Below are 27,926 nucleotides of genomic sequence, written 5' to 3'. Positions count from 1 at the left end.
CAATGGTTTATAATAAAAAACTCGATCCAATTTTGGGACCTGAACGCTCCACGCGCATGCGCATGGGCAATGTTTGCGGTCCTACAGTTGCTGCTGCTTCTAGAGCTCACCGGCAATGATACAGCAAACACGGACGGACGCTGAAAGCGGCGCTGACATGGACTCACCCAGCAATTTCTACCACTACAAAGACGGATATTGCCCAGACTCCATGTTCTGCTAACTGAAAACGGCTTGTGTGACCGACTCGGGATTATTTTTCTTTCCATTTTGACGAGACTAGTCGGCTCCCGGACGAAGGGAATAGATGCGAAGGTTTTCCTGCGGCACACGGCAGGCTAACAGACTCTACTCTCAAAGGACAACTAAAAATATGAAATATTATTATTTTGAATTTGCTTAGTTGTCTCATGTATATCAGTTAAATGTTTGAATATACGAGCTAAACGGAGATACAAAGTTCAGGAGGCGCTAATGGCTGCTAGCTAGCTGCAGCTAGCTACAAGTCGTGCTTTTTTATTATAGTTGCAGCAATTAAAGAGTGGTTTTAATTTAAAATGATGGATCGATGCGTGTTTTGACAGGAGGAAGTGCATATTCACCGCAGAGCTTATTTTTGAACGTCTTCCTAAATTTGTATTTTATTGTAAAGGACGCAAATCATAAGACTTGTCACATAAGGCTGTTTAGTATCGCCTGACAACCCCTCTACTTCATTGGCCTCACTGCAAACATGCACCACCAGGACTACACCGGGGACCCCCCGGGGACTGCTACCCGCAAAGCCGCTTTCCACTACCGGAGAGGCAGCAGCAGCGCGTCCGGCGGATCTCCCTCCTCTTCTGTCGGAGGTAACCTCGCCGAGGAGAGCCCGAGCCCGGCGCAGGCTGGATCCTCCTCCCCGGCTCTCCAAGCGCTGGGAGCTCAGGTGAAGAAGAAGAGCGGCTTCCAGATAACCAGCGTCACCTCGGCCCAGATCAACGTCAGTGGGAACAACAGTCTGGCGGATGACACGGAGAGCTATGATGACATGGACGAGTCCCACACGGAGGACCTGTCCTCCTCTGAGATGCTGGATGTGTCCGCATCCAGGCCTGCAGACACGGGAGTCCCGGAGAGGAGCTCCTCAGATGAGACCTTGAACAGTCTCCATGGGGTGGACACTCCCGGACTGGTGTCCCCTAATGAACCTCTGCAGCTGCACCACATGGCTCAGGGGTCCTCCTTGGTGAATGGGTCTGTTCATCATCAGTACTACCCCCAGCAGGCCCAACATCACCAGTCTGACCCAGCGTTAACAACTCTTCCCGTTGCACCAGTAGCCAGCTCCAGTCCAGCTATGGTCCAGAGGCCGTTGGTGCAGGAAAACCCCAAACCTGCTGGACCTGCATCTCCTGCTACGAATGTCCAAAACATTGTGAAACCTTCTAACGTTTCTGCTGCTGGTTCTGACAACACCGCTGCAAGCGGGCAGGTGGCCCAGCCCAGCCACAGCCAGGCAGCCCCTGGCTCTCGTTTCAGGGTCGTCAAACTGGACACGAATTTGGAGCCCTTCCGCAAAGGAAGATGGACGTGCACAGAGTATTACGAAAAGGAGGTCACTCACCCAGCGCCGCCTGAGGCAGCCAGAGCCATAGATGTGGCCATAGAGGCCGAGGCGGGAAACGCCGGGGCGAGTCCGGCTGTTCCCGCCCCGCTGCAGCCGTACCACGCTCCCACCCAGGACTTCACCAGTCCACAGGTGGTGACGCAGCCCACTGCCCAGAGCTACATTTCCCCCAAAGAGGTTGCCGGGACGACGTACATGCAGAAACCTGCAGCTGCGTCTCTGCCTCCTCCTGTAACACCCCAGCCGTTACCCTACGCCGTGGATCCACAACCCCAGGGAGGTTACCCCACATCCCAGCTCCACACAGGAGTGGTTGCACCCCCAGGAGGGGTCAGACAGCCTGACTTCATCCAGCCAACCGCTCCCTTTCAGACGCAAGTTCAGCCACCGCTTCCACATGTGAATACTGGGATCTCTGCTCCAGTTCCAGGGATCCCACTGCAGCATCCCGTCAGCATCACTCCAATTCTGGGCCAGGTTTCCGCGCCAACCCCCGCAGCTTTTGCTTCTCTTCAACCTCAACCCCACCCTCTGCCAAAAACACAACTCCAGCACCCGGTGGCCCTCCAAGGCAACCCCTACAAGCCACTGACCGCCCTGCAAGCCGACCTGCAGCCGCTGCTCACCCTCGGAGCGAACCTCGCCCATGTTCCTGGAGGAGGAAGCTTGGCCAAAAACACAGACCTGGAGTACGCCCAGAAGCTCTTGATCCAGCACCAGGGTCTATTGGGTCTGCCCAGGCTGGGGGTCGCTGAGGGAGCCGCCGAGGGCCAGATGGGCATGTCGGTGGAAACCAGAGCTTTCCTGGCTGCTGCAGGCTTCAGGAGCCAGCATGCAGAGGGAGAGGACGACAGGTGAGAGAACAGTCTTGTTTTTAATCACACATTGGGCTTATTTTGCATTTAATCCAGTGTCATTTGCCTGCAGTTTTCTGTTCAGGGTCAGAGCGCTGGCCTGGTCAGACTCCCCCATCTGTCGCAGCTTTCTCTCAGAGCCACTGTTTGCGTCTCTTTCAGGTTCAAGCTGTTCCACCGCAGGGAAATAGTGGGTCTTTGTGTTTATTTCCATATATTCCTGCCGGCTCTTTAAGAGTTATGTAGGGTGAGGGAAATCTGTGAGAACGCAGGACCGCTCTAACCGGATTGGTTCCCTGGAGAAAAGCTGTCAGAGACGCCACAAGTTGTTTCTCTGCTTGTAAACCTCCTGCGTCCGGTCGAACAGGAGATTCATGTCTGATCTTTGCACTCTTTAGCTTTGCAAAGATAAAGCGTGCAACTGAAGGCTTAAAGTTGATTGAATGTGCTGCAGAGAGACCATATTTGCATATGGACAAGCGTTTGTCATCAGTTTGTGGACATGAATCAGCCACTGTCCTGCAGCAGACGGTCTCAGTCTGACTGTTTGCTTTGTTTATGGTCATATTGTCTTACTGTTGTTCAGTGCTTTATTTCCATCCTCTTCTTACAGAAACAATTCCACCCGTGCATGAACACAGCCCTGTATTTTCTCGTGTTGCGTCCACAAGCGTTAATATATTTTATTTGGATTTTTATATGAAAGAAATGAGTACAAATTTGCTATGTATTTATGTTCTGCTTCTGGAAAACGAGCTCCGAACCAGTTTTTACTGAAATTGCAGCTGCAAGTCTTTTGGGATGTGTTTTATTGCAGCATTAAATGCAAAAAGAAGATTGTCAAGTTACAAGGAAACTATATATTAAAGTTGTTTTATTGCTGTTAAACAAAACCTTGTTCAGATGGAAAGATTTCATTTGCAGTTGCTGCTTTGCTTTCTTAGCACCGTGTGTCACAGGCTGGAGTATTCGGGGGGGATGTGTCAGTTTTCTTCCACAAGTGGCATTTTGCATGAGATCAACAAGTTTAGCTCTGCTCTCAAGGCACCGTAAACTGATCCTTAAATATACAAAGACTTTTTAAATAGACGAGCATACTTAAAATGACCAAAACTCCCAAAGTACAGCTATAAAATAACATAGCTTTACTAATAAACAATCTTGTTCCCCTGAGATTTGATCCATTTGTAAAATATCAATTAGTGATTTAATGATCAATGCGAGTGAGAGAAAATTACTAAATGGTGTTACTTGTGCCACATTTCAATAAAAAAAAAAAAATGTTGCTACTTGTTTTAAGTGGGCTCACTTCTGCTACTGCGCTAATAACGAAGCACATTTTTTATTTATCCCTTTTACTGAAAATGTGTAGCTTATGCTCTGCTTCAGTATTTCATGGTACAGATTGGAGTTGATGAAATGTAACTCCCCAACACCTGCTGCACTCATACAGCCCCAGGCCATGGCATTTTCCCACCACGATGCTTGACTGTAGGCATCACACACTTATCTTTGTACTCCTCACCTGATAGCTGCCACACATGCTTGAGACCATCTGAACCAAAAACACTCATCTTGGTCTCATCAGACCATAGGACCTGGATCCAGTAATCCATGTCCTTTGTTGACGTGTCATCAGCAAACTGTTTGCATGCTTTCTTGTGTGCAGACTTCAGAAGAGGCTGAAGTCTGGGGTGACAGCCATGCAGACCGATCTGATGTAGTGTGCGGCGTATGGTCCGAGCACCAACAGGCTGACCCTCCACCTCTTTAATCTCTGCAGCAATGCTGACAGCACTCCTGCAGCAATCTTTCAAAGACAGCATTTGGATGTTTTCTCATCCAAAGAAGCACGTGCACTGAGCTTCTTTAGATGACCAACGCAAGATCTGTTCTGAGTGGACCCCCCTCTTTTAGAAAGCTGAATGATCTTGGCCACTGTGCTGCAGCTCAGTTTCAGGGTGTTAGCAATCCTCTGGTAGCCTTGGCCTTCTTCATGTAGCACAACAATTCGACTTTTAAGATCCTCAGAGAGTTCTTTGCCACGAGGTGCCATGTTGGAACTTTCAGTGACAAGTGTGAGAGCTGTACTAAAAATTTAACACACCTACTCCCTATGCACACCTTAGACCTAGTAACACTAATTAGTCACATGCCATTTTGGAGGGAATTGAGCAAATTGTAGGTGTAGTCTCTTAGGGGTGTACTCACTTTTGTTTCCGGTGGTTTAGACATTAATGGCTGTATATAGTTATTTTGAGGGAAGAATAAATTTACACTGTTATGTAAGCTGCACACAGAGAACTTTTTATTGTGTTAAAGTGTCATTTTGTCAGTATTGTCCCATGAAAAGAAATACTTAAATATCTTCAGAAATGTGAAGGGGTGCACTCACTTTTGTGATCCACTGTAATTATGATTTTCAACACGGTTTTAGATTTAAGTTGAGTATTTCTACTATTTTACATTTGTGTATTTTTATATTATTATTTTATTGATGTAATAAATATGTAATTGATTTATTTGAATTAAATTTCAACTATCACCTATAGATATTGATTTAATTAAATTGCATGATGGATTCAAAGTTTTGAAATTGATTTCTGACATAGAAAGAGCGGTCCAGAAAAATGCCAGCACACAGAAATGTGCTTTAATTATTGATTGGTTTTAATTACTCCATTTCCATCCACAAGAAATTGCAATGCAATTTCTTTCTTTCAAATTCAAATTACCTGTACTTGGGATGAGAATCAGAAATGCTTCTTAAAATAATAGTTAAAAAAAGACTGTAATCGGTTGAAGAATTATTTTTCAAGCATTGAACCAGCAGCGTCCTTCCTGCAGGATCTGGCCCGTACAATTCAACCTGCTTTCAGTAAGCTATTAAAAAGACAGTGGTATTAATTAGTGCTTTCAGTTGGCAGTTGTGCTTCCCTGGGCAGAAAAGCAGTGGTATCTTTTCATGTCTGGGTGTGTTACTCCGGGGTAGATGTTTGGTGCACAGGAACAGTTTGGGTCACATCAAAAGTGCTTCTTGCAAAGAAGAAATCTCATCGGTTCTTTGGACAGCGTGCTTTGTAGAAACTAGTTGGAAACCTAAATCAAAAGGCAGCATTGTGCAGATCTTCAGCTAACGCCTTTAATTGGCAGTTGCTAGCATAAACTTCCATCTTGGCTTGCGGTGTTTCCAGGATTATTTTAACAAAGGGGTGGTTTGTTAGAAAAGCAGCAGTACCACAACTTCATTGTTGGGTGTATTGCGATTTATGGGTCGTATTTACACATATGACTTCACCCTTTTGGGGCTGTAAAAGCTGCAGCTTCAGTTTACTGTTATTTTATGCCAAAAGGCTCTTGTTAAAGCAGCATTTCTTCCAAAGTTTGCCCCTTTTTTGCTTTTTCTTTAATGAGGAATGTTGGAAGTCGTTATGAATCTGAACCCGAAGATGTTAGACTCTCCACATTGTGCCTTCTGATTGTTCACTGCTGGTCGGATTTGGCTTTTGTTAAATAACATTAAATAATCTCTTTCTGGGTTTGCAGAGACCCTGATCCTGCAAGTACACACGGCTCATTCTTAAGATGATGATTTATCATAAACAGACAATGGCCCTGAGGTTGTGTGGTTACTGACTCATGATTTACGCGTTGCTAACACAGACACGCCTGAATTTTTTATTTTATTTTTTTTCTGGCTTGATTTCCAGATCTGACAGCTGATTTTTTAAAAAAAACATAAGCCAGGAGTTTAGCGTCTTAAGTTGATAATACCAACACTAAAGAGGCAAACACTTAGTGAATCCTTTTTTTTATTGCCTCTCATGTTCTTGCTGTCTCACAGCAATGAGTCAAATTGTTGAGTAATCTCTTAAACAGATTTGACACGTTTATTCTGCCTGACACAAACTCTCCGACCTCTCCAGCTGTCATAGTTGTGTTTCCCCACTAGATGGCAGCAGGCGCTCATAAATCTTCCCCCTAGGTGACAGCTGTTTAATGTGCTTTGAAATCACTGACCTTAAACAAGCCCTGCGGCAAAGTAGAAACGTCCTCTTTGCACGCAATCTGTGAATGACAAAGCAGCGAGGGAATGGAACGTTCTCCATGAGAAAGACGGAGCCGCTGCTTACAGTGGACTGTGGGACGTTGATTCTCCCACCTAGTTAAAGATTTGACAAGGTTGTTGCATGGTGTTCTGATCTTTCGTTACTGCAGGTTAACTTCCTCCAATTAAAACTGTGCGCTTTGCTCTTCCAGCCACAGCCCAGCTTCAGCAGCTTCTGGCTGCAGAGGACGCTTTGAGCGAAGCCGATAGCCAAGTAGCCATGCGTCACGTTCGCTTGCCTTGTGCTCTCGTATTTTTGCAGTTTCACAGTCGCGTCTCTGGAGTTTCATCTCCAAACAAACCAAAAGACTGGACACTGTGTTTGTCTGTGTGGACCAGATTTGCTGCATTAGCAAGTCCATTACATCTTAATATATATCTATATTTTCATTTAATTGTCTTTTCTTAATATATTTTGAGAAATGCATTTCCCTCTTTATTCATTTTGGAGCAGATATTTGGAATTCTAATGTTTATTTTATGCGGCAAAAAAAAAAACACCACAGCATTTTGTTAACCCTCTCCTGTATAACATCCAAATAATTCTCACTTTGAAACTGCTTCTTGAGAATTGAAATATTCTTGTTGTATAATGAAAGTAAGTTACGTTAGTGTCACAAAGTATATAGATAAATTGAAATCAAAAGGGGTTTTCAAAACCCGCCCCCCCCCAAAAAACTGTGAAAGTTTTTATTGTTTTGTCGTCGTAATTTCCAGACTGGTAAAACACTCAGTTGTTTTACTGGGGAGACTCTATGACTTTAACGAGGAATGTTGTAGAGTCTTTACTGCTTTACTCCTATGACCCACAGTGTGAATCACGTGTGACCTTCGGACTTACACCTTCAACAGGCCAAATTAAGCAAAACTGTGCCTTTATTTCTCAAATACTGCAATAATTAGGGACCCCACCCTCCTGTGAACACCTAATATCCTCAACTATTTGAGATTAGAGACAAAAATCTTTCAATGATTAGATTTTGATTTTTAAGGTTACAATTTGATTCAGAAACCATTTTTTCTATTGAAACAGTCTAAAGGTGCAACTTAAACGCATTTTAAAATATTTTTTTTTAGCATTTTGAATCAATTCAGAATTCCCAGGATTAAAAATATTGATTCACTAAAAAATCCGTTCTCTTCCCGCCACCTCTACTTGAAATCCCCTGTAAAAAAAATCTTCTAGTTGCCCACGTTAATGCGGTAGACCCCTCCTTTTCACGGTTCAGTATTTGCAGAGTTTCTGCAGAATATGACTCCCAAGTTATTTACAGAATATCTGCCAATCTCATATTTTTGCACTGGTGAGTATATCCAAAATATTTGAAAGAAGCCACAGCTTGAGAAGCAGCCAAATAAATGGCATCAGCGCCATTTATTTTTGATTTGTTGTAACCTCTAAGGGCAGAGATAAGGAAACTGTAGATGTTAGCTTTTGTGGTAGTGCTAAGACAGTTTCCACTGATGTATGTTTTGTGTTTGAACTATTAAAATAGGCAGTTATGGGTTTTTAGAGGAGGTCTAAAGTATTAGAGTAACAGAATTTAGCTTTTCTTCGGCGTGTGTGGTTTCGAATAAGGTCCTCTGTGGTTCAAACATCAAATATGCCTTAAAATGCACAGTCTTAGTTAGCACTACCTACCGGGATGCAACCAATCAGCGCCAAGGAAAAGAAAAGCCAGCCAATTGCACATCAAGTTGCATTGCATCAAGGTATTTCAGATTCCCAAGCTGCACTTCTTTTTTTTGTTGCTTGTTTTTGCATTTCAAATATTTTAAATATTCAAAATTTTAATTTCCAGCCCATAGCTTTCCAAGAAAAAGCTGCATGTCTGTTTTGCAAACAAACTAAATCAACATGATCGGATGGATGGGGCCACTGCCTCATTTTTGAACTTTTATTAGAGTCTTTGAACTTGCAGAAGCCACATAATGGGAAAAAATGTTCCAGTTGTGAAACCATAGCTTCTTAACGCTGTTGTTTAAAAAGGCTGTTGTACAGTTTGCTCTGCCAGGAATAACGTGGATATCTGGAAAAGTAACTGAAGCTGGTTGTGAGAGTCAGATCACCACATGAAGCGGCACGCTGCAGAGAGCCTCAAGCAAAGTTCCTCCACCTCCGCTGTGAACATGCTCACTGTTTAGACTGGCAGCTTTTCTGGCTCTGCTTTCATTGAAACCCCCCGAAAGCTTCATGTGACTGCGAGTGACGTCTCGTGTTATCAGGCTGTTGTGTAATACTTGCTTCTAAAATATTCATTTAAAAGCAGGAGCAAATTTAGGCTCCTTTAATGTTTTTAAATGTCAAGTATAAATTGGATTTGGAGGTTAGCTGGGTATTCTGTGGGGTTTAGTTCCATCTGTTTCTCCATGATGTATGAGATTCTTTAATATTTGGAGCCGCGTCGTTCTGTGCCTTCTCCTTTCACGGTTCATATGTTCCAGAAGCTGGTTATGTAAGGCATTGCGTGCATGGCGGAGCGTTTTACTCGCGCTCCAAAGAGCTTCGGCCCTCAAGGCCTGTGATGATGCGAGACCTGGCCGAGTTTTAGGGCGTTCCTTCCTCTTTGTTTTGTCTGTGTCTGAGCAAAAATCAAGGGGAAATATCCTCCACCACAAGCAGGCATAAAGCTGTCTAACCCAACGTCGGCTCTCTGCCGCACTCTGGAACCAGAGCCAGAAAATGATCAAATAATTACACCTCCGCAAACATGGAATTTTGAACCTTCTAACTCCCCAAATTCAGACAGTAAAAAAAAAAAAAAATCCTGCGTGTGTAATCGCCGTTGATTCCCTGCCACAGTTCGAGGCCTAAACCGGATTATTCCGGCCTACACACATTAAGTGATGCAAAAATCACACAAACAGGATGCACAGGCCCGTGCAGACATGCACAAGCCCGTGCCTCCTGACTGCTAAAGAAGAAGTGATGTGGAGGGAAACCGGCGAATCACATCACAGCGTGCAAACTGATGGAAAGAAAAAAAGGATGTGAGTAAAACAAAACACAGAATATACATTTAGGGGGGAAAAAAGCAGTCTTGGAGGTTTTCTGTAAACGTTGGCGCCTACTTCTCAATTTTCCCTCCTTGTTTTAAAAGGAAACATATTTTTAACTCCGTTTTGTTTCCCTTTGTTTCTTCACTCCACGTTATCTCGATCCTAAATGCTGCTTCACTTCCATCCTTATGTAAGCCCAGCTGGGTGTAGCAGAAAGGTTCTCCACCACAATGTTTCCCTGCACAATTTTTGTAGGTTTTCCTGAGTGTTTAAAAGCAAAACACTGAACAGAGATTCTTTAAAAACTACTGATGCCGATTTTAAATGATTGCAGTGTTTAATTTTAGAACTATAACTAACAGCTTTCATCATATTTGTTCAGGCTTTTTAGTTCTGAGCAAGTATTAGCAGTCTGTGTGTGTTCTGTAAGTTTCCAGAAGACTGCCAACATATCCTTTATTTGAAAACCACAAATACTTGACATAGCCTCTAAAACTCATAACAAGCTACTTTAAAAGTTCAAACACCAAATATACATTAATAAACACACTCAAAACCACCTTAGCTCTGCTACAGAAGCTAACATCCACAGTCTTCCATATCTCTGCTTTTGGGGCCACAGCCAATCAGTGCCCATGACAATGAGCAGTCTTCTTGGATTGGCTACTTTGGAAGCGCCAAACATCAAGTAGAATTGCGCAAAGGTGTTTCAGCTTCCCAAATATGTTAGATACGCTCGGCAAAAAAAAAATTGGTGAACAGGCAAATTTTCCCCAAATATTTTAGATGCGCTCCATTGAAAAATCAGAGAAAAATAGATTTTGGTCGGTAGTCGTAAATTGGCTTTAAATTGTTTTTAAATTTAAAGTCAATTTTAAATGATTGGCTCTGTTTTTTCTTTCTCTTATGTTAAGCAAATGCAAGAAATGTCCAGGAATAATGTTGCTATTAAAGTTTATGCTAGGAAACCAAGGTTTTTGTCTTTTAAAATGTAAAAATGTTAACTTTATGATTTTGTTTACCCCAACCCCCAAAATAACTCCTAAAAGGGTGCAAAATCATCTGTTTGCCACCACTTGTTATCTTACAGAGTCCAGTGTTTTTATGCAATATGCTGTAATAATTTGCTCATGTAATATATGGGTCACTCTCTGAACAAAACCAAGTGTGCCGCATGTGAAGTTATGACGCATAGCGTTCCGTCATCATTGAGCAAACCGTCTCTGTTCAGCGATTGGCTGAAGGCAAACAGAGCGAAGGCTTCCCCTCCTTTTTTACTTTAGTGAGCATGTGCAAACTGACCCCAGACCTGCTAGTACAATGTGTACAGACATGTTGGTTTCAGCCAGGTTGACTAAATGCGACCTGACATTAACATTCAATATGAACACTTGGAGCCCTTGTTGTGGGCGTTTACAGTGAAGAAAAAAATACGTAACCTTCACTTAATGAGGTTAATTGTCAACACTGGCCCCTTTTAGTAGTTGGGCGCCTCTCGCTTGCCACCATTTTGTTGCACCCTGAGCTAGGTCGCCATCTTTGGATGCTGCTCAGCTCACCGACAACAGGAGGACCTACGGAACTCCTGCTGGGGAATCTCTGAATCTGTTGGAGGTCTTTTAGTGTGTGGAGGATGCTGGGGACATTAAAGTTTGTTTCCTGCTGCTAATCAGCGGGTGGAGGCATTCTTCTGAGGCAGCCAGCGGGCTAATGGGCGACGTAGTCAACAGTGGAACATCCTATTGGGCGGATCTGTCTAATCTCTGCTGACAGTTTATGTAACAGCAGGAAGAAAGCTGACATCACTGCCTAGGTCTCCTCTCTGCTCACCCAATCATCTTACAGTCTACATATGTCCAGACTCACACAAACATGAGCTCCCCCTGTGTACACACACACACACACTTACTCCTCTTTCTCCCTTCCTCATCCATCCTGGGTTCTATTGTTGCTCAGGCTCCCCAATGTGAAGCTCCTTCAGCTTTCAGGGGGAGCCAGGGGTGAGGGGCCGAAGGGCGCAGCGGTGGTACTGCGGTCGGTTTTGGTGGTGTGTTGGTGGTGGGGGTGGGAGGTGCTTAGGTCCCGTGTTGTGATTTCGTGAGCATCAATGAGAGAGAAGGAGCCGGCGGTGGCAGCAGGAACAGCAGCGCAGGGCCAGGACGCCCGGGCCCTTAAGCTGCTCTTCTGGGAGCTTGAGAAGCATCTGAAGAGGTAACCATGGCGGTTTTTATTACGCTGCTGGAATCTAAGCAGAAACGTTTGTATTAAAGTTCCCTGCAGCCCTTTGATGCAACGCCCGCCTGCGTCTGCAACAAGAGATGCACATCCATCCGCTCTGCATGATCCAGCCCTGGAGGGCTGCCTTCCAGCACACTCGGTTCTTGTTTCTGCACATGTTCCGCATGTTTTCTTTGAGTGTGTGAAATTTGCGATTGAAATGATTTTTCTGCAAGTTCAGTTGCACCAATTAATCACAACTGTCATAGATGAGAATTGAGTTCTGCAAACGATTCATTTATCTCTAAGCACACTCTGAAAAGTCCCAAACTTCATGTGCATGTTAACATGAACCCCATATTCCTACACATTCTTTTTATTCCGTATTTTACCTCCGTCCACAGTAGAATAAAATATAACTGCTTCTTTTAGAGGAATGCAGCGGACGTTTTTAGTTCCTTTGGACCTCGCAAACCCTCTTTGAGGTTAGCTAAATAAATCTTATATCTCATCTCAACAGGGAACATCAAATCATTCCTTTTTATTTTCAAACCATCTCTATGGAAGTGCAGTGGCTTCAAAAAGTATTCACTTCTTTAGATTGTGTCATATTAAAACCACAAACTTTAGTTGACTTTTATTGGAATTTTAAGGAAACCTCATGGTTATTTCACCAAATGTTGATTTCTGAAGTCTTCCAGAGTTAAAACAACAGTATTGCTGCTTTTAAATGAACGTGAACTTGTTTTCTTTGCATTATTTGAGGTCTGAAAGCGCTGCATCTTTTTCGTTATTTTGACCATTTCTCATTTTCTACAAATAACACATTTTTGCTTGGAATATCAGAGACATGTTGTCAGTAGTTAATAGAATAAAAGAATAACGTTCATTTTACTCAGACACATTCTTATAAAGAGTAAAATCAGAGAACTGATGATTTTGCAGTGGTATCTCAATTTTTTCCAGAGTGGTATAGTGACTATTAACTGTGAAGTGACTCGTCAGTCAGTCCTCTCTTACCGCAGAGCAAAAGGAGACAGTGGCTGATAAGATCGGCTTCTTGTGTAAGAATTGGCAGATCGCCCATAATTAAGGAAATCGAGCTGATTTATTGGTTTCCGTATGCTGTTTTCTATGTTCTGCAACTGATTGTAAAACAAGAAGGGTTTTAATATGTCACTTTTTTCACGATCGTGACTTCTAAGTTGTGTTCTAGTATATAAAGTCCTCCTAAAAAACACCTTCAGGTTTATGAAAAGTGTTGTCCTGTAGCTTTAGACTGATTTCATGAGACTCAACCCTCATCACTCAATCACGTGGCTTTGATTTTTCTTGCAGTATAAATGTGCACAGCATGCAAAGACCAAGGAGTATGAATGTAAGTTTGGGAAGTAGCCCGCCTATATCTGGCTGGTTTTTGTAGCTGTGTTGTGGTAAAGTCATAAAGCAGACAGTCTTCGAAGGTTTGGCCTCTACCTGAATGGTTACGGACAGATTAAACTCAACAAGGTGCTTTAATCAGGAGCAGGTGGTTGAAGTGAGCTCGGACGTGAATCAAAGTTTACGAAATGCATGAATGACCAGTTGCTAAGATGCCCACTCTGACTGAATGTTGACGTGTGTTTGTGGTGAGGGGTGAAAAAAGGGACGGGACGGTTTCAGTTTGACTCTTCGTTTCAACTCCAGCTGCGCACACAAAACGCGCTTCCTCTTTGTGTGCTGTTTGGCTCGTTTCCATAGGAACGCCAACAATCCACGCCTTAACGTGGTCAAGCTGTCGACTCTTAACTCGGAGACATTTGTCTGACATGTCTACTGTTTTAAATCTCTTCAGATGATAAACATTTTTGAGACTTTGGACCACTAAGCAGCAGTCCAGTTCTGGTTTTCAGTCCATGTGTGGGACTCCATCCACTCTTTGAGAAACTCCCCCACCTCCTTAAACGGATTTAGCCTGACAAGCCTCCGTAAGCTGCAGTTATAAGATAATTTTATGCAAATAATTTGGAGTTACCTTCTACAGAAAAAATCTGAATACTGAACCACAAATAGGTAATAGGCAAATTTTTCAGTATTTTTCCTGCTAGTTTCATGTTGAAGCCCTGAGCACTATACAGAAATCTGCCTTGATATTATGACATTTGATTTATTCTTTTAAAAGAGAATTTCGAGTCTGTTTAACGGAGTCCAGAAGCCAAAAATGTGTAGAAACTCTGTTAAATAAGATGAAAGTCTGTGTAATCCCAGCTCTTTGTTGTTAAAACTTACTGCCAGCAGGGGGAGACATCGCTACACCTGCGGACGTTGTAGTGCTGAACAAACTTTTTTTGTATTTGGGGATAAAACCAGTAGATAAGACTGAGAGAAGACCAAAGCCAATATGAAGGAGACATAATGTGTCCAGTTTTTGTTTTAGTGATTCAGCAGCTTGTTTTTCTGGCACATATATTATTACAATGAGCAACTTCTCCCCCAGTCCGACACGTGGGAGTGTCTGTGTTGCACATATATTATGTTAATTAGCTCCCCCCTCTCATCCAATCACGAAGCTGCATGCGTTGTTTTGCCGCATGAATTACCCGGAGAGGGAGCCGAGCTGAGAGCGGCAGCAACCCGTCGCTTCAGTCTTTTGTGTGCTCTGTCCCGGCTGCAGCTGAGCCAGCCGCCCCGGAGGTGCGAAATAAGAAGGCTGAAATAAGAAATAATGCGCCTTTTTTCTACTTTTCTACCGCTGGACTCCCGGTTCTTCCTGCCGCCCTGCCGCCTCCGGGGCTTTTAAATGGGTGGGATAGCATGAATTCCCAATGCTACACGGTGGCGATGGACCTTGGTGTTTGTCAGCTGAGGAATTTCTCTATCTCGTTTCTGTCCTCTGTGCTTGGAAAGGAAAGTGCTACAGTCACAGTTGATAATAGGTAATGTCTGTCGCACTGGCTCTGCTGCATTCATATACTTGTTATGGATCAGATTTCTGAAATGAATGACTTCTTTTTACCCAACCCCATTGAAATAAATTCACTCATAGAAACAGAGATTTTATTTTAAAAAGTAGCAGCCAATCAGGACTCTGCTTGCTAAGATCAGACTCAGTTCTTCCCGCAGTGCTCAGCCGCGGTTGCATCATTCTCTTTTGCTCTCTGTTTCTCTCGCAGCTCCTCAGGGGCGAGTGTGGTGGCCATCGACAACAAGATCGAGCAGGCGATGGTAAGCTGGCCGTTCTGTCTGCATGAGTGTTATATAACCCCTCCAGTGATGCAGGGAGATGCTGCCACTGGATTCTGGCCTGTTTACGGTTCAGTGGGCTGGTTTTCTTTTGGGGGGCTTCTGTGCTTTTAATATCCTCAGCTTGTTTCTGCACCTGCCTGGACTTTTCCTGGTTTGGAGCTCAGTGTGGGCCAGGCTGGAGACTCCCTCCTGTTTCTCACGCACAGCCCTGCTCTCCTCCAGTGTTGCCAGGCAAGCCGCAGCCTCCCCTCCATGCTGTATAAATAACTCGGCAGCCAGTTGGCTCCTCCCAACCCGATGCAGGAACATTTTGTTCCGTGGCTGAGGAGGAGGCAGGAGGGGTGGGGGTCCACAGAGGAGAGGATGCTGAGATTATTCAAAAAAATCCCGCTGCTACTTAGGTCATCATGACAATAATCTGGAACGCTGTTTTGTTTTAATCTTCATAAAACACATTGATAATATCATAGTTCTGTGATCTGCAGGAACTAAATAAGGTCAATTATGATGATCAAATGATGCAGTCAGCCAGTAAATCTCCTTTATTTTGATTTTAAAACTTAACAACTTAACAATAATATGAACATATTATTCGTACCGCTAATAGTTCTTCACATGTTTATCCCATTTTAACTACAAGGGGCAGAATTGTCAAGTAGAAGAAAAACTCATCCTGATTTTCAAACTTTTTAACCAAATAGAATTCTGAAAAGTGCGGTGTGCATGTGTACTAAAGTTGCAGTTTGAGAATTAAAATGAGATTCTTAAAGAATCAGGACTTTAACCCCTTAGATGTCATCTCCAAAATATTTACATGTTATCTAATGGGTCACTCTGTCATGACAGTTAAGGGGTTTTGACCGGATCGCTCTAGCCTATGAATATGCTTCAGGATCTAAGCCAGAAATGTTCTACACGAGGATGGTGAGATTTCTGATTAATAATGAAAAATTTAAGCGTGCACTGATAAATCAAACCCAATGCTCTTCATGACCAGGGATCAGCCGATACTTGCATATGAATCCATCGAATCCATCCGTTTTTAAATGCACATTAACCTTAATCCAACTTATAACAAATGGCTAAAATCAGGCTTAAAATAATTTATTTCAGTCAGAAATACCACATGAGAGATTCTGTTGTGTTAAAAGTTCTGCATTTTATGCAGAACAATACAAATTGTTCATGGCAGGGGCTTTAATGTGAAATAATGAGGATGTGTAATTTGTATGAAAGGCTGAGTAGTAAAGCAAAGGGGCTGATTTCTGAGGCACACCTGGACGCCACTTTGTGTTTGTTTCCTCAACACCTGTCAAAGGTTTCTGACTGAAGCGTGTTTGCATCTCCGTCAGGACTTGGTGAAGAGCCACTTGATGTACGCCGTCCGCGAGGAGGTGGAGGTGCTGAAGGAGCAGATCAAAGAGCTGATGGAGCGCAACACGCAGCTGGAGCAGGAGAACAACCTGCTGAAGACGCTGGCCAGCCCCGAGCAGATGGCTCAGTTCCAGGCCCAGGTCCAGACGGGCGGATCCCCAACCGGTGCTGCCCAGGCTCTGCCCCCATCCGGACCCACGCAGGTCCTCCCCTCCGCACAGAACTCCGGCACATCAGGATAACACAGAAGGCCCACACTGGAAAGAACCCCGCCCCATCTCTCCCAGGATGAAGGACAGGGGTGATGGAAGACAGAAGCTGAGGAGGAGGAGGAGGAGGTGGAGGAAGGCTGACTTACTGTGAACGGACATTAGCATTAAAAGACTGACCCTGAGGTCATTTGGAGGCTTCACCTGAAAACTCTTTTGTTGCACATTTAATTTAACTAAAAAACTCTAGAGTTGTGCCACAGTGGGTGAGTGTGTGTGTGTGTGCGTCCCCGCTTCGTCTTTTACGGCCTGCTTCAGACAATCGTCTTTGTCGTCCCGGTGATAAACGAGGGGAGAACACGGCGTGCCGTCGTGGACGTGAACATTAGCCACCCAACCTGAGCCATCCGTGCTTCACTCAGACAACCTGGAGGACTGCGAACGGAGGAACATGGAATGAGGCCGCTTTTATTTCAACATGGACAGATTATACAGATGTGCTTTTTCTTTGTGTGTTTTTTTTTTGTTGCTCTTGCTGATGTAATTAATGTTAAAATAAATAACAGAGAAGGTGAATAAATAGGACAAGACTGTTCGTAGGTAACTTTGTACAGACTAAATATTTCCAGTTCAACTCTGCCAAGTGCCTGGTTTCTAACCATAGATACATATATAGAGGCTTTTCTATGTTTCATGTTTGTGTATATATATCTATCTATGGTTTCACCAGGTTTTAAACTATCTGTGATGTCTGAACTCAGGGTGGGAATAGAAGAGGATTTTTTTTTTTTTTTACCTCCACACTAAGATGCTGTCTCTTCTGCAGTGACACGTGAACCTCTCCTCTCTGCTGTTGCATCAAACTCACTCGCTCAAATGATCTGGACTCTCACCATTTGATTTTGGGGACATGTGTAGTTGTTGGTTTTTTGTTTTGTTTGTTTTTCTTTAAATAATTGTTTTCCCTTCTTTTTGTACAGCCAAGTGTGTAAGTTGCTCGTCGTGCGACTGGAGCGCTGAACACAATAATGTGACACTTGTCGTGAGGAAAGGAAAAAAAATGCGCTGGCAGAATTATGTCCGCCAGTTGTGCATGTTCCTTCAAGTCCATCACAAATGTGACATTTCGATTGCACTAGACAGTTGCACCTCAAATAAAAAAGTATGAAAAAATGGACTGTTTGCTCTTTTTAAACTAAAAAGGTTTTACAACTATATTTTTACCAAGGTTTTTTATGCAATTGCCTTCAATCTTTTTCAGAACCGCTGTAATACAGACTACTAGAGATTCTTGCTGCCCATAACCATCAGCATCTTCCAACAACTCTGAAAAAAATTGAATTATACCTGCAAAAAATGTAACTTGATTCCAGCTTTAAAGCTGGAATTTAGGGGTCACTAGAGTGATTCGTGCTGCTATAAGGTGCCAAAAATGACTTTGCATTGCTGTACCTGAATCTTACAATTAAACAACACGCTTGATCATTGAACACATGATTTATTAAGTCACATTCTACGTGTTTTTTCCAGGACAGATTAGAAAACAGAGTTCTTCACTGAATTCAGTGTGGCGTGTCCGATGCTGGGATGACACTACAGCAGCAGATATTCTATTTCAAGGCCGAATTGTAACCTGAAGGTACAGCAGCTGGGATAATTTTAGAAACTCTTCTAGGTTAGACGTCTCTAACTGCTTGGCTATGTTGAGGTCATTGCAACTCACTTTAAGGAGTCCAAATGCTCTAACCATTAGGATGTCATTTACTTCCTGTGATTTCTTTGCCCTACTGCCAGTCTGAACTCCTCCCACGGGCCAGCCCTGATCCTGGATCCTGACCCCACGGCGGCCGGCTGGGTGGCCCGAGGGAGGATCAGACGCCGCTCCTGCTCCCGTGTCCAGATGGCACTTTCACAAATCTCATTTCATTGACAAAAGGTGTTTTCCTCAAGCGGCCTGGTTTGGGGACAGGATGTTCCGAGAAGCAGGGGGATCATGCATGGATTAACTGGATCTATTTGTGTCGTTGGCGACGTTCGGAGGCAGCGCCGTGCTTTCTACATTGAGCAGAGATATCAATCTGTTCTTTGGAAGTTAAATAAATTCTGCTCCTTTGTGTATTTTCATACCAGTTTTTCCAGACATGTAAAGACCACAGTGCCCCAAAACTGACCCTAAAAATCCTCTTTACGGCCGCATGAGGGGACCTCCCATCGTGTTGCTGATGTATTCCTTATTGTTGAGAAAGCAGGCAACCTGCTGGTTAAATCCTGAATTTCCAGACTGTCAATAAGCAGGCGTCCAACTGTGGGAGGCTCCACATGGGGATTAGCTCATCCTGAGCCTAAGCCTGGAGGAGTCACTTTGTGTTTACACCCAGGAGTCTCCAGGAGGCAAAAATCCCAAATTTACAGACATTTAAAAACAGATTTCGTGATGGGAATCAAGGAAGCAGACAAAGATCTTAAAGCACCACATAATACTCATTTCCAGAGCATGTAAATCTGAGCTTCAGCCTTTTTGGGTTTACAGTTTAATGTCCCAATTCCAATAAAAGAACCGCTTTAATACCTTCTGCACCAATCTGATCAAATTATTCACCACAGAAGTCTTGTTTCCTGCTCCACATGCAAACGCACATGCAGTTAATAAGGGTTCCCTCCCCTGAGTCCAAGTCAGTCACCACCGCCGCTGCAGAGTGAGTCATCTGACGCTGCACCAGGGAACCCTAACCCTACTCTGTGTGAGAGTGTGGACATTCCTGAAGTAGGTTCTGCTGCCACGGTTACAGTCGCCGTCGCTCTGTGTGGGTCATGCGGGGGTTTGTTTGGGGAAAACAGCAGTGGGGCGGTCCGACGGGTTAGTCTGAAACTAAAACTAACTCCACAATATTCTCAAGCTTTCAGACGCCACGAACAATGGTTATACAATTAATATTACATTATTTAACAAGGTAGTGTTTTGCACGTCCAAAAGGTATAAGAGAAATCAATTAGTAGAGTTTTCTGAAAATTTATTTCATAGGCAGCCGTTCGCACCTCCCTCCAACTCATCCACTTCTTTTGCGCAATGAGGCGACAGTCCCTTGACCTCCTCCGACCAAACGACCAACAAAGTTCATGCATTTCAAGCTTATACATGTAGACATGTGACATAAGAAAGTCGAAAACCTTTCGACTTTAGTCGATTTTGCTGCCGTCACGTCTCGTGTTGGGTTCACCAACGATGGCAGAAATCGTTTTTGCCTTGTGCAGTCGTTTGTCGGCGTGTCGAGCCCTTCACTCTGAAACAAAACTCCTCATGCACCAACCACTCCTCCCTCCACAGACCCGGACCTTCCACTTTAGATCTTTGAAGGATTCGGCTGATGTCAAGGAGTCCATGAACTCCCAGCATCTCACTTTGTTTTCCATATTACCTGAAGCCAAAAAAAAAAAAAAAAGATGGTGGGACTATTCATTTACCAACATGCATTTGTGTCCACAAAATTTACCATTTGACTGCATCTGTTGTATTTTGTGGTTTTAATGTGACAAAATGTTACTTTTGTTCAAATGTAACATTGATGCCAATTATATTGAAGCCTCTCTAAGTGACTAATGCAACAGTTTTAGGAGGTTGGTTTTCTGGGTCTTCAGTCTGTCCCTGTTCTACTTGATCAAAGTCACATTTCTCAGAGTCACGTGTCCCTCCGCCGGGCCAGAGAACTTCTGAAGTTTCAAAACAAACCGCAGACAGAAGCACATCTAGAGCAGCACGTAGCTCACACCCCTTTGGGGTGAGAGGTCAAGGGGGCTGGTGGGATTATGGCGCATTAAATCCTCCACTTTTCCCTTTTCCTCCCCTCAGCACCTTCTTCGCTTCTTGAAACTGTTCTTGACATCCTGAAAACACTCCTCACCACTTCAGCAAAGTAGCTGCTGTAATTGTTTTCACTTGGTGCAGCTTAAACGTCGGTATGGTGGAACTGGTTCTGCATTTTTCCATCCGTGCCACTGTGAGGAAGGCGGCTGCATTCCTTTGCCCAGAGTGAAACTCGGTGTCACCTTCGCAGCACTTCATTCATTCTCGCCGAATATGATTTGTTTGTGTTGACTGGCAGACTGCAACCTGCAACCAGACATGGGAACACCACTGAACTGAGATGACAAAGGCAGATAGCAGCAAAGTTCTGCTTGCCTAAACTTGCCTACCCTAATTAAGAGCATTGTTTACAGTCAACCTGCTGTGATCTATGAACATTTTCATTTGGAGAAAATGTGGAATAGTAGCTGTAGAGGACCAGAGTCATTCATCCATCCATTGTCTTTAGCCGCTTGGTCGTGTCTCTATCAGCCGTTGGATGATACTCTTAGAGTACTCAGCTGATCTCACAGTCATGTTTGTAGGAGAACCCAGACAGAAACTGCAAATGCACAGGGAGAACATGTGAACTACTTGCAGAAAGACTTCAAACCAACACGACAGAACAATTACAACTTGCCTGCTAGCAACACATTGCTGAAAATCCATTTTTCTGAGATGTGTGGTCCATGCTAGGTTTGCAACCTCTATTTCCTGTTTATTACAGCCAAACGTGGCATCAATACGAGACGAATTGATGCTTCACGCAGCCTGGTTGATTCGCTTCAAACTAGTAGATCATCGCAGAACCACAAAATTGACAACTGGGGCAAGTTAAAAATGTCTTCTCTCTATTTCACCAGCAGGAAGAACCTTCCAGACCGTTGAAGCCTGATTTCCACTGTTTGAAAACACAATGAGCGGCGGCAGCCTGTTCCGCCCGAGTGCTGAAAAGCAGCAAGCAGAGGAACCGGCATGGCCGCCGCCACGCCAGGCTCTGCGCGGACACATTCAGTCGCCACTCAACGAGGAGAAGTGTCGACCCTGTGCGGTTGTGACCTCACACCATAACAGACTCACTGTCACCCAGTCAGTGTGTCTGCTGAACATAGAGGGGGAAAAAAAATGGAACCAGTGCATTGTTTGTGTCTGAAAATTATTCAGATTTTTCAGGTGGACTATTTTCCCTTCATGCAAATTGAGTGTGACAGGAGCAGGTGTTCACCAAACGCTGAGGCTTTTTCCATGCTAACCTGAGGAGCTGAATGCTGTCTGGTTTGACGTCTGACAATCTGGGTAGAGATTTTGGCAGGAATGCACAAAAGTTCTCACAGAGACCCGCAAGTCCAACTCTCTGCTTGCAGACACAGTTGCAAGCACCTGAGGTCAGGTTTTATCGCTGCGCTGCTTCCTGTTTGCTTCCTGTTTTTTTAGACAGGAAAAGAAGCCTTGTCTTTCTTTCTTCCTCTTGTCGTCCTTCCAGTCTTTCAGGATTTTTTAAAACTCTAGCAAAAGCAACTTCTCCCAGGTCTTTGTTGCCTCCTTCAGCCTGTGTGTCACACAATCAAAGGCAAATCAGGAGGGTTTTTTTTTTTTAGCTCATACCCCTCAAGCCAAAAAAATTGTTGCAAAAGCATCAATTGTCCATTATTATTTCTTAAAACCAGGCGTTCATGTCAAAGGATATTAATGCAAATATTTCACACACAGTAACAATAATAACACTATATTTTCAGACAAATATTTGTCAGCAGACACAATATCTTTCACTGGTGTGTAATGTGAGTCATGCTGCATGTATCCACCATGTTAGCAATGCATATTGTGTGTTTGTGTGTAACACTGTATATTTCTGTGTGTGTTGTGGAGCTACACCTCCAGCATGAGGAACGGACCGCCATCAAAAATCTCCAAGTTTTAATTTTTTTGAGAGCTTAGATTTTACGATGGAGTACAGTTTACCCCCAGGATTAAACTGGGGGTAAACTGTTTACCCCCAGTTTAAACCAGTTTAAACTGAAAGTCTTAAACTTTAAGACCTTAAAGTCTTAAAAGTTTTTGGCCCACGAAAACTTTAAGACTGCTTATAACTAGCTATTTCATTATCTTAGCACTGCCACAAAAGCTAAGATGAATGGTCTCCCATAACACTCCTGTTGGAGGTTCAGCCAATCAGCATCAAGGAAGATTAATGCCACCTCTGGATTGGCTGCTTTGCAACACCAGCCAATAGCGTGCCAAACAGCATTGATCTCATGTACTTCAGCTTTCCAAAAACTCATATCTATAGATAGATAGATAGATAGATAGATGGATGGATGGATGGATGGATGGATGATTATTTAATACTCCATTGTTTCTATCAGTGAGTTTTCTAAGATGCTTAATATTTATAAAGACTATTATTCTTTTTTTGCAAGGTTGTTTTTTTTTTTAGATCACTTTGTGAAAGTTATTGACATAAACACTTCTACTCCAATTACAACTCAGAATGCCCCATAACAGGTAAAACAACAAGAGGGCAGAGAATACTTTTGCAAGCGGCAGCTCAAATAGTTTCTCATCATTAGCTTAGTCTGAAGTGATCTTTCATACCGTCTCAATGATGTGCATTGTTGTCTGCATTGCGACCTGCAGCACGATGTGAAACCGCCTCCAGTCTGAGTCATGCCAGTTGCGTCCTCAGCATGATTCTGGCAACGGTTGTCTTTAACTGGAAGCTTGGAAATGAGGCAGATGAATGTTTAAAACATGGAAGCATGTCAGAGGTGAATGCACGCAGCCGGACAAAAACGAAGTGCCCACACGAGACCCACGCAACAAACTAAAGGCGGCAAATACAAAAAAAAAAAAAAAGCAGAGGAAGGGTCAGGAAGTCACGAAACAGCAGCGTGTGGGCAGGGCGCATGAAAAACAGCAGGGATTCGTGTTTCGAACCACAATTCCGAGAACTTTGTAAGCTCTGATTTGTGTCAGCTGAAAGCAAGTCTGTCATTTTCACAGCCTGACACATCGAAGCGAACCTGCCATTAGCTGGCTCAGCAAACAGCGCCAAAGAAAAGGTGACAGTGAAGCTCGTAATGTGACGTTGTGGGCTGAGTTGGTGTGAGAGAGTGAAGATGGAGTCCTGGCACAACGCAGTGTCAAGCAAATACTTCAAGTCACTTTCTTTTAGTACTATATTAACACCCCTTGAACTCTCAAGGGGAAATTGATATAATAAAGGGACATTTGCATAAATATTCTCCTTCTTAATAATAAAGCAGAATTTGAAGACGAGACACTGAACACAAGATGAGGCACATTAAGATCAACTCTGTGTCAACACTGTAGGTTATTTAGTATTTTACCGTTTTTAATCAAATGTTTTCACAGGAACGTCGCCGTGTTGTTCACGCTGCAATGTATTGTAAATTAGGATTGATATAGCTGATCATGGCCCAGATTCCCTTCCAGATGTTGAACTAGAATTTTATGAAGGTTAAAACGTTTTTGCACACAGATAAACATGGATCTGATCTGATTTCATTAGCAGTTTCATTTCTGTATTTTTGTTAACTTCGCTTCCTATTTTCTTTGGTAGAGTCGGTGAAGAGCCTGTTGTGACTAGTAGATTTGGTAAGATTGGTTTTATGTTGATCATTTATTCTGACGCCACAGGCATGTTTCACCTTGCAGACATTTTCCACTTACACACATCATCCTGGACGTAGGTCAAAACTAGAACTTTAGTCTCATCTTTTTTTCTTCTACTGTTGGTTTAAATCATAAAACCCTTATTGCAACGTGTCAAAGTTTGTTCTTGTGAGGATTGTAATGTGACAAAATATGGAAGAAAAAAAAAAAGATGCCAATGGTTGGTTGTGTCTGCTGCCGCTCATCAGACACACGTGCCTGAGGGATTTGTGACTTGCTTCTCCACATGCAGGAGTGGGAAAGGCTACAGGGTTTGTTTGTGCTCTTTTTCATCAGGGAGGAAAAATTGACTAAAAGATTACTTTGCTTTTTGAACTGTGCAAACGTTTGACTTTTTTTGGGGTTTTTTTTCATGTTTTCCGTCCGAGCAGCCAGAGCTTGTTTATGTCTTCCAGAGCCGTCTCCATCAAGGCGGATCTCCGGACTTTCTGAAGCTCTTTGTTTTGTTTTCGTGCCCCGTGGGCAGGCATTACCACACAGTGATAAAATCTGCAGCTGTTGGGGGAATAAATAGGAAACAGTTTGTGCAGCTTTTCCATCTGGTCTTACTAAAAAGAGGAGGAGACACTCAAGCTCCAGTCTGTTCCAACTAGTTCTTCCCTCTCGATTCCATTCATAATTTACTGCCCCGGTGTTTCGGTAAGTTTACAGAGAGAAGGCAAGCAAAGACGAGCCTCCTTCTCGCCTGTGTGTTTTCATCATCCAGCACAGAGCCCTCTCCCCCCGCACCCCTGGTTGGTTGTCTGGTTGCCCTACTTTCTCGCTGTGGAGAGGCAATAATCAGCCTCCTCATCTCTGTTGCTGCAGATTTGTATGGCCATGCCTGCAACGCCTGCAATCTAAACCATCTGCACCTCACAGTGTGCCGTTTATTTAAGAGGCTGTTTATTTACGAGAGGTGCGCCGGTATCTTTTGGCCGATATTTTGAATTCATAACCTGGTATCAAAAGGCGGAACAGCGGGCTTTCAAACACTTTGTGATATTTTGGACAGGACAAGTTGTTAAGCATCTGCATCGGGCCTGTGAAATCAACAAGAAAATCTAGGTCAACATGCTCCTTTTTATGAAATACTGAAACTAAAATACAAGACCATGCACATGCTACGCCCTACAGACGTAAGTAGTCCATTTTTTTTTCAATAACATTGTTACAACCTAATAATTACTAAACTACAGGCCCACAGCACCACAACTCCTCCATTGTACTAAACATTAGGCAGAAGGTGCTTTTTGTAATCTTCATTCCCCCCAAACCTGCTGTTGCTCAGTCTTAATGATGAACTTCCCTATTTCAAGATTTTTTTTTTTTCACAGCTCCACTTGTTTTGAACTTTTAGGCCCCTTGCTCTGATTGCAGATATGTTCGAACCTAAAGAGCAAACTCTGGTTCGCCTACGAACCTCGGTCTGGGTTTGGTCGAAGTGAACTCTGCTTTGGTTTGAACGGATATGTGAACGCCAAGCGGAGCGAAGGCAGCTCCAAGCGCATTAACCGTACTATCATACAGAGTATTCTGGGTAAATACAACCAAAACAAATGCATGAGTCCAGTACTAGTGGGAGAAATGACTTGTGGTCTTTAGCTAACCGCTAAAATCTGACGACTCCAGTTTTGTTTACATTTGATGAAGAAATGTAAATAATGCCTTCTTCAGAGAGCTAGGCACTGTTCATAAAACAACTTTGGACCCATTTACACTTTGAAAACAAAGGATTGTTCCGTTTCGTAATTTTGTGTGCACTGTCTTGTTAAGAGGGAAACAAATAATTGCTTCAGCGTATTCATTGGTGCAGATGGAATCTGTAGCTAAAGATAAATAATTTGTTCTCGTAGTTGAAATAAATGTTCAGTGTTGTTTTTACCCCCAGATGTTTAGTTTTGTGGTTATTTCATATTCCAGTGAAAACTGTGATGATGAGGATCTTTGTGTAAAGAATTAGACTCAGATTCTGATTGACCTGTAACGGATTCTAACTTTTGAACATATTTGATTTTGCTGAAGTGGAACTCAATGCCCTTATGACTAAAGTTGTTTTCTTTGACGCAGATTTGTTTGTGCAGCCTACTATTTGCATTTCTTTGTTCTTAACGTTTGAAATAAGTTATTGTCCCCCCTTAAAAACTTGTCGGTGTGCTCATTCGTGTCAGGCTCCTTCAGAAACCTAGACATTAAAATGAAATGATCCCATTTAATTAGGAAAACCAGTAAAGTTGTCACAATTAGATTCCTAGTAAATTTTGTTTTTTCTGAGCAGTTAGATGAGAAATTGGACTTTTGAGAAAAGAGACTTTGGAGTTAAAAGTCAATTTAAAAGTACATGAAGATGTAATGCTGATGCTGAAACCGTTTGACTCACTTGGGTGGCACCGACTAAAAGCCTGGAGAAACACATTTGGAGAACATATAATAACATTTACATCCTGAAAATGATTTATGATCCCTGACACAACATGAGCTCATCTTTGATCTGAATATGCAGCCCAACATTTGATTTCATGAAGCAAGACGGAAGCGATCAGCTCTTGCCGGTAAAGGAGATTGTGTTTGCGCAACTCAGGTGGAGCAGGGTGCAGCTCCGTCACGTGCTGAACGTCAAAGGTTTCCTTTATTACACCTGGAAAACTGCATAACCACGTCACAGCTTTCATCCCACATTCCTGAAACTCAGCCATAGTCAGCATGTCTTGTCCGTGCAAATACAAACACTCCTCAGACGGCAGCGCCTGAGCCACGCCCCGGAGTACGCCTCAATCCGGTTTCTCTGTAATTCCGATCCGGAGAACACAGCTCGGCTCCTAGGAACAGACGATCTCCACCCGCTGGGCTCGTTTAAATGTTTAGCCACCTGCTAATTGTTCGTTCTTAACATCTGACCCCAGAACACCAACGTGTGCATACAGAATGTTTAAAGTTGACCCAAACCAGTGTTCTAATGCTGTTTAGTCCAACAAGGTCCAGTGGGAGCAATTAGACGCCTGCAGAGGTCCCAGAGGTTTCTCTTTTTCATTTCTTCACCCTGGTAAACATCGTGTCACCCCACACTTCCCAGCACTCGTCAGTCAGGATTACTGCTTTCTGAACCAGGACCTTCCTTTTCCAAACAAAGTATGGCGAAAAAAAACTCTTCGCTCCCTGGTGGTAAAGCCACACCGACACTGGCTGTCCGGACGTTCCCTGGACGTTTTTCAAAGCTTTAAAGCCACAATCGAGCAGTCCAGATCAGAGGGGAAACGCAGGTTTATGTGGAAATTCAGATATTCAGCTGAAACAATCCATTTTTTTTTCCTAGAAGAGAAAACAAAGCGGCAATCAGACGCCGCGTTATATTCATCTGGTGCTTGTTCACAACAGCTCAGGAGAGGATAAGGCCTAAGAAGCTGTTCTGAAGGACGGAGGTAACGGGCTAAACATGGAATCATTTCTCATGTATATTGTCTTTTGCGTTTATCATTTTTTCTTGTTTTCATTTCTTCTGTAGCAATTGTTTCAATAACTTCATTTAAAATGATCCTTCACTACATTTTTTTTTTTTTTTGTAAAATAATTCCAAAGTGCCTAGAAGAACAGACCTGGAGGCGTGTGCTTTGCTTTTACTCAGCTTCACTTTAACAAGCACAGGGCAGCTAGCCAGAGTATTTCCACACAGCTAGAAAAGTACCACACACACACACACACACACCCCTAATCATACACATTCCCACACAGGATGTTTTGTTTGTTTTAAACGGGATTATTTTTAACGGTCGGTGCCCCAGCCAACTCAACACTAAAACGGTGTTTCAGGGAACCC

General features: G+C 43.3%; 1 protein-coding gene across 2 annotated transcripts; it reads left to right on the top strand.

The window, feature by feature from the left end:
- Positions 1 to 80: 80 nt before the first annotated feature.
- On the top strand, positions 81 to 17,773 carry LOC114140490 (TSC22 domain family protein 1). Of its 2 annotated transcripts, none has more exons than XM_028010410.1 (3): positions 81 to 2,463; positions 14,941 to 14,992; positions 16,366 to 17,773. In XM_028010410.1, the coding sequence occupies exons 1-3, from the start codon at positions 734 to 736 to the stop codon at positions 16,627 to 16,629; spliced, it is 2,046 nt and encodes a 681-aa protein (XP_027866211.1). In that variant the 5' UTR covers positions 81 to 733; the 3' UTR covers positions 16,630 to 17,773. The 2 variants fall into 2 exon arrangements, with proteins under 2 accessions (XP_027866211.1, XP_027866212.1); XM_028010411.1 differs by lacking the exon at positions 81 to 2,463 and adding an exon at positions 14,376 to 14,703.
- Positions 17,774 to 27,926: the final 10,153 nt, after the last annotated feature.

This window comes from Xiphophorus couchianus, chromosome 24 (assembly GCF_001444195.1).
Source record: "Xiphophorus couchianus chromosome 24, X_couchianus-1.0, whole genome shotgun sequence".
Taxonomy (NCBI): Eukaryota; Metazoa; Chordata; class Actinopteri; order Cyprinodontiformes; family Poeciliidae; genus Xiphophorus; species Xiphophorus couchianus.
The sequence above is the reverse complement of the archived record's forward strand: the minus strand, read 5'-3'. Positions and strand labels throughout refer to the sequence as shown.

Coding starts and splice junctions, on each gene's coding strand:
- LOC114140490 (XM_028010410.1), top strand. CDS start 734: ATGCACCACCAGGACTACACCGGGGACCCCCCGGGGACTGCTACCCGC. Junction 2,464..14,940: donor GCAGAGGGAGAGGACGACAG/GTGAGAGAACAG, acceptor TTTCTCTCGCAG/CTCCTCAGGGGCGAGTGTGG. Junction 14,993..16,365: donor ACAAGATCGAGCAGGCGATG/GTAAGCTGGCCG, acceptor CATCTCCGTCAG/GACTTGGTGAAGAGCCACTT.